General features: G+C 51.7%; 1 protein-coding gene across 1 annotated transcript; it reads right to left on the reverse strand.

The window, feature by feature from the left end:
• Nucleotides 1–15: 15 nt before the first annotated feature.
• PPTG_19844 (hypothetical protein) lies at nt 16–456 on the reverse strand (the record flags this gene model as incomplete). The annotated part of the gene is made up of 2 exons (XM_008918407.1): nt 16–48; nt 116–456. Coding segments are annotated over 2 exons (372 nt in total), but the record flags the coding sequence as incomplete, so codon positions are not given.
• Between the last annotated feature and the right edge of the window lie 1445 nt (nt 457–1901).

The following is a 1901-nucleotide window of genomic DNA, read 5'->3' on the forward strand; positions in this document are numbered from 1 at the left end:
GGGTCCAATCCGTACTCGATCAACGCGATGGCTACTAGCACGGGGGCTCTGCATTATTTAACAAAAATAGAGTCAGTATCTCATAATTTTAGGGCGTGAAAGTCTAACCACTCACCGTCCGAGTCCTGCGACGCAATGCACCGCAATCGACTTGTTGTTCTTGGAGTCAATAGCGTTGTCCTTAAAGCACGTTTCGACCAGATCAAGCCACTGATCCAGAATCTCCGGGTCGGGAGACTCGCCGTCGGGAAACTCGAGTTCGTGCACGTGGATACCGGCGGCTTCCACTGACTCGCTACTGTACGTGACCTCGCAGGCGCGCACGAGGTCCGTGACGTTGTGCTTCTTGAGCTCTTTGAGGTAAATGTGCAGATTGCTGTCGTTGGGGGCGTCCATGATCACGAAGGACAGGTGCTCCCACTTGACCATGGTCGGCTTGTTCGTCGGCGCGATCATCGTGTCTCTCGGCAAGTTTCTATAGTAAAAATAGGTGGGTGGTCAACAGTCCTCTGGACTCGCTGCAAGGCACGCTTGTTCTTTTCTTCTTCTCTCTAGTAAGCAAGGCACTGTCGTCGCGTGTCGGTCGGTCTTGGCCCAGCAAACTTATCCCATCCGTTGACTGCGCCGCCGATTCGGTTGCTCGTCGATGACGTCACTGTCGGAAAGTGTGTGTTTACTCCTGACGGCAAGCTCGGTGCGGGGCTACTCTCCACTCCCACAACCAGTGGACTCGGCGAAGCGTCAGGGAACTCAGAGTTGCTCAATTTGGACGCCAGAGGTCGGGATTGACCGGTACAAAGGCGGCGGAGGGGATCAGCAAGACGATACAACACACACGCTGTGGGTGTCGAGTTGCTAGTTGCTGACGTGGGCGCGAGGGGCAGATAGAGGAGCGACCGATTGGAGCTGCTCGACTGCGGACTGCTTGGCTGGAGGGCGTTTTCTAGACTGAGAGACGTAGCTGGGTTATTTTGAACTGAATGTCGAAAAAGTCAGAGTTTTAGCCAGTGAACGGTCTTTTCTCAAAGATTGAAGCACGGTCATTGGCTGGATTTCCTTAAATAGGGTGTGATGTGACACACTTAATGATGTTTTGCACACGAAATCATTGCTAACCAATCAGAGGCGTTGTAAGTGCTTCTTTTTTACAGCCTTCTCGTGGTACCGGTGGCTAAGACCACGTCTTCAAGACCGCAGGGTTTTCGCAGCGACCGAGTAATGTGTAACAGGCTTGCGGCAGGCGATCCGTGCGCCATCGCCATGAGTAGTTTCGAATAATGCTGCTGCTTGGAGGTCGGCGCAAAATTTTGGGCTGTTGTCCCTATGAGACCTGTAGAGTGGAGCCGTAACTGTCGTCGCCGAATTGCGAGTGTTGGTCCATCACAACGTTGACGCGCTAAATGGTTAACGACGGTAGCGTAACGTTGTCGCTTGAATTTTCGTGGCCTGCGGAGCTCGTTTTCTCACCATGTTGGGTTAGTGATGAATGGAGGTCGTCAGGTATAAATGTTCAGTCATTGAATTTGTTTCGAGGTTTTATGAATTGGGCAAACGCTATTTGGAGTATAACATGGATCCAACAGCTACAGTGAATGCGTTTGTGACAATCAACTTCGAATCCCAGCAGCCATGGCTGTTCTGTCGTCGTCTGCTTATGAATTAACCCGCTACGTCGATTATCGACAGGTGTTACTGGTTCAGATACGCATCTGCGCTTCCAGCACTGAACGAAGAAACCTTCTTCAACTTGTTGTGAACGACGCCTTTGCTGGACGGAGGAGCGTGTGCACTGAAACTTCCATCACCATGACAAGGGTGAGCAGCATCCTTGCTGCTACTATCCACATGAGGCTTGCCAACGTAGCCCACATCAGATGGATTGTCCGTCGCATGATCAGATG

Source organism: Phytophthora parasitica, assembly GCF_000247585.1.
Source record: "Phytophthora parasitica INRA-310 unplaced genomic scaffold supercont2.201, whole genome shotgun sequence".
NCBI classification, from domain to species: Eukaryota; Oomycota; class Peronosporomycetes; order Peronosporales; family Peronosporaceae; genus Phytophthora; species Phytophthora nicotianae.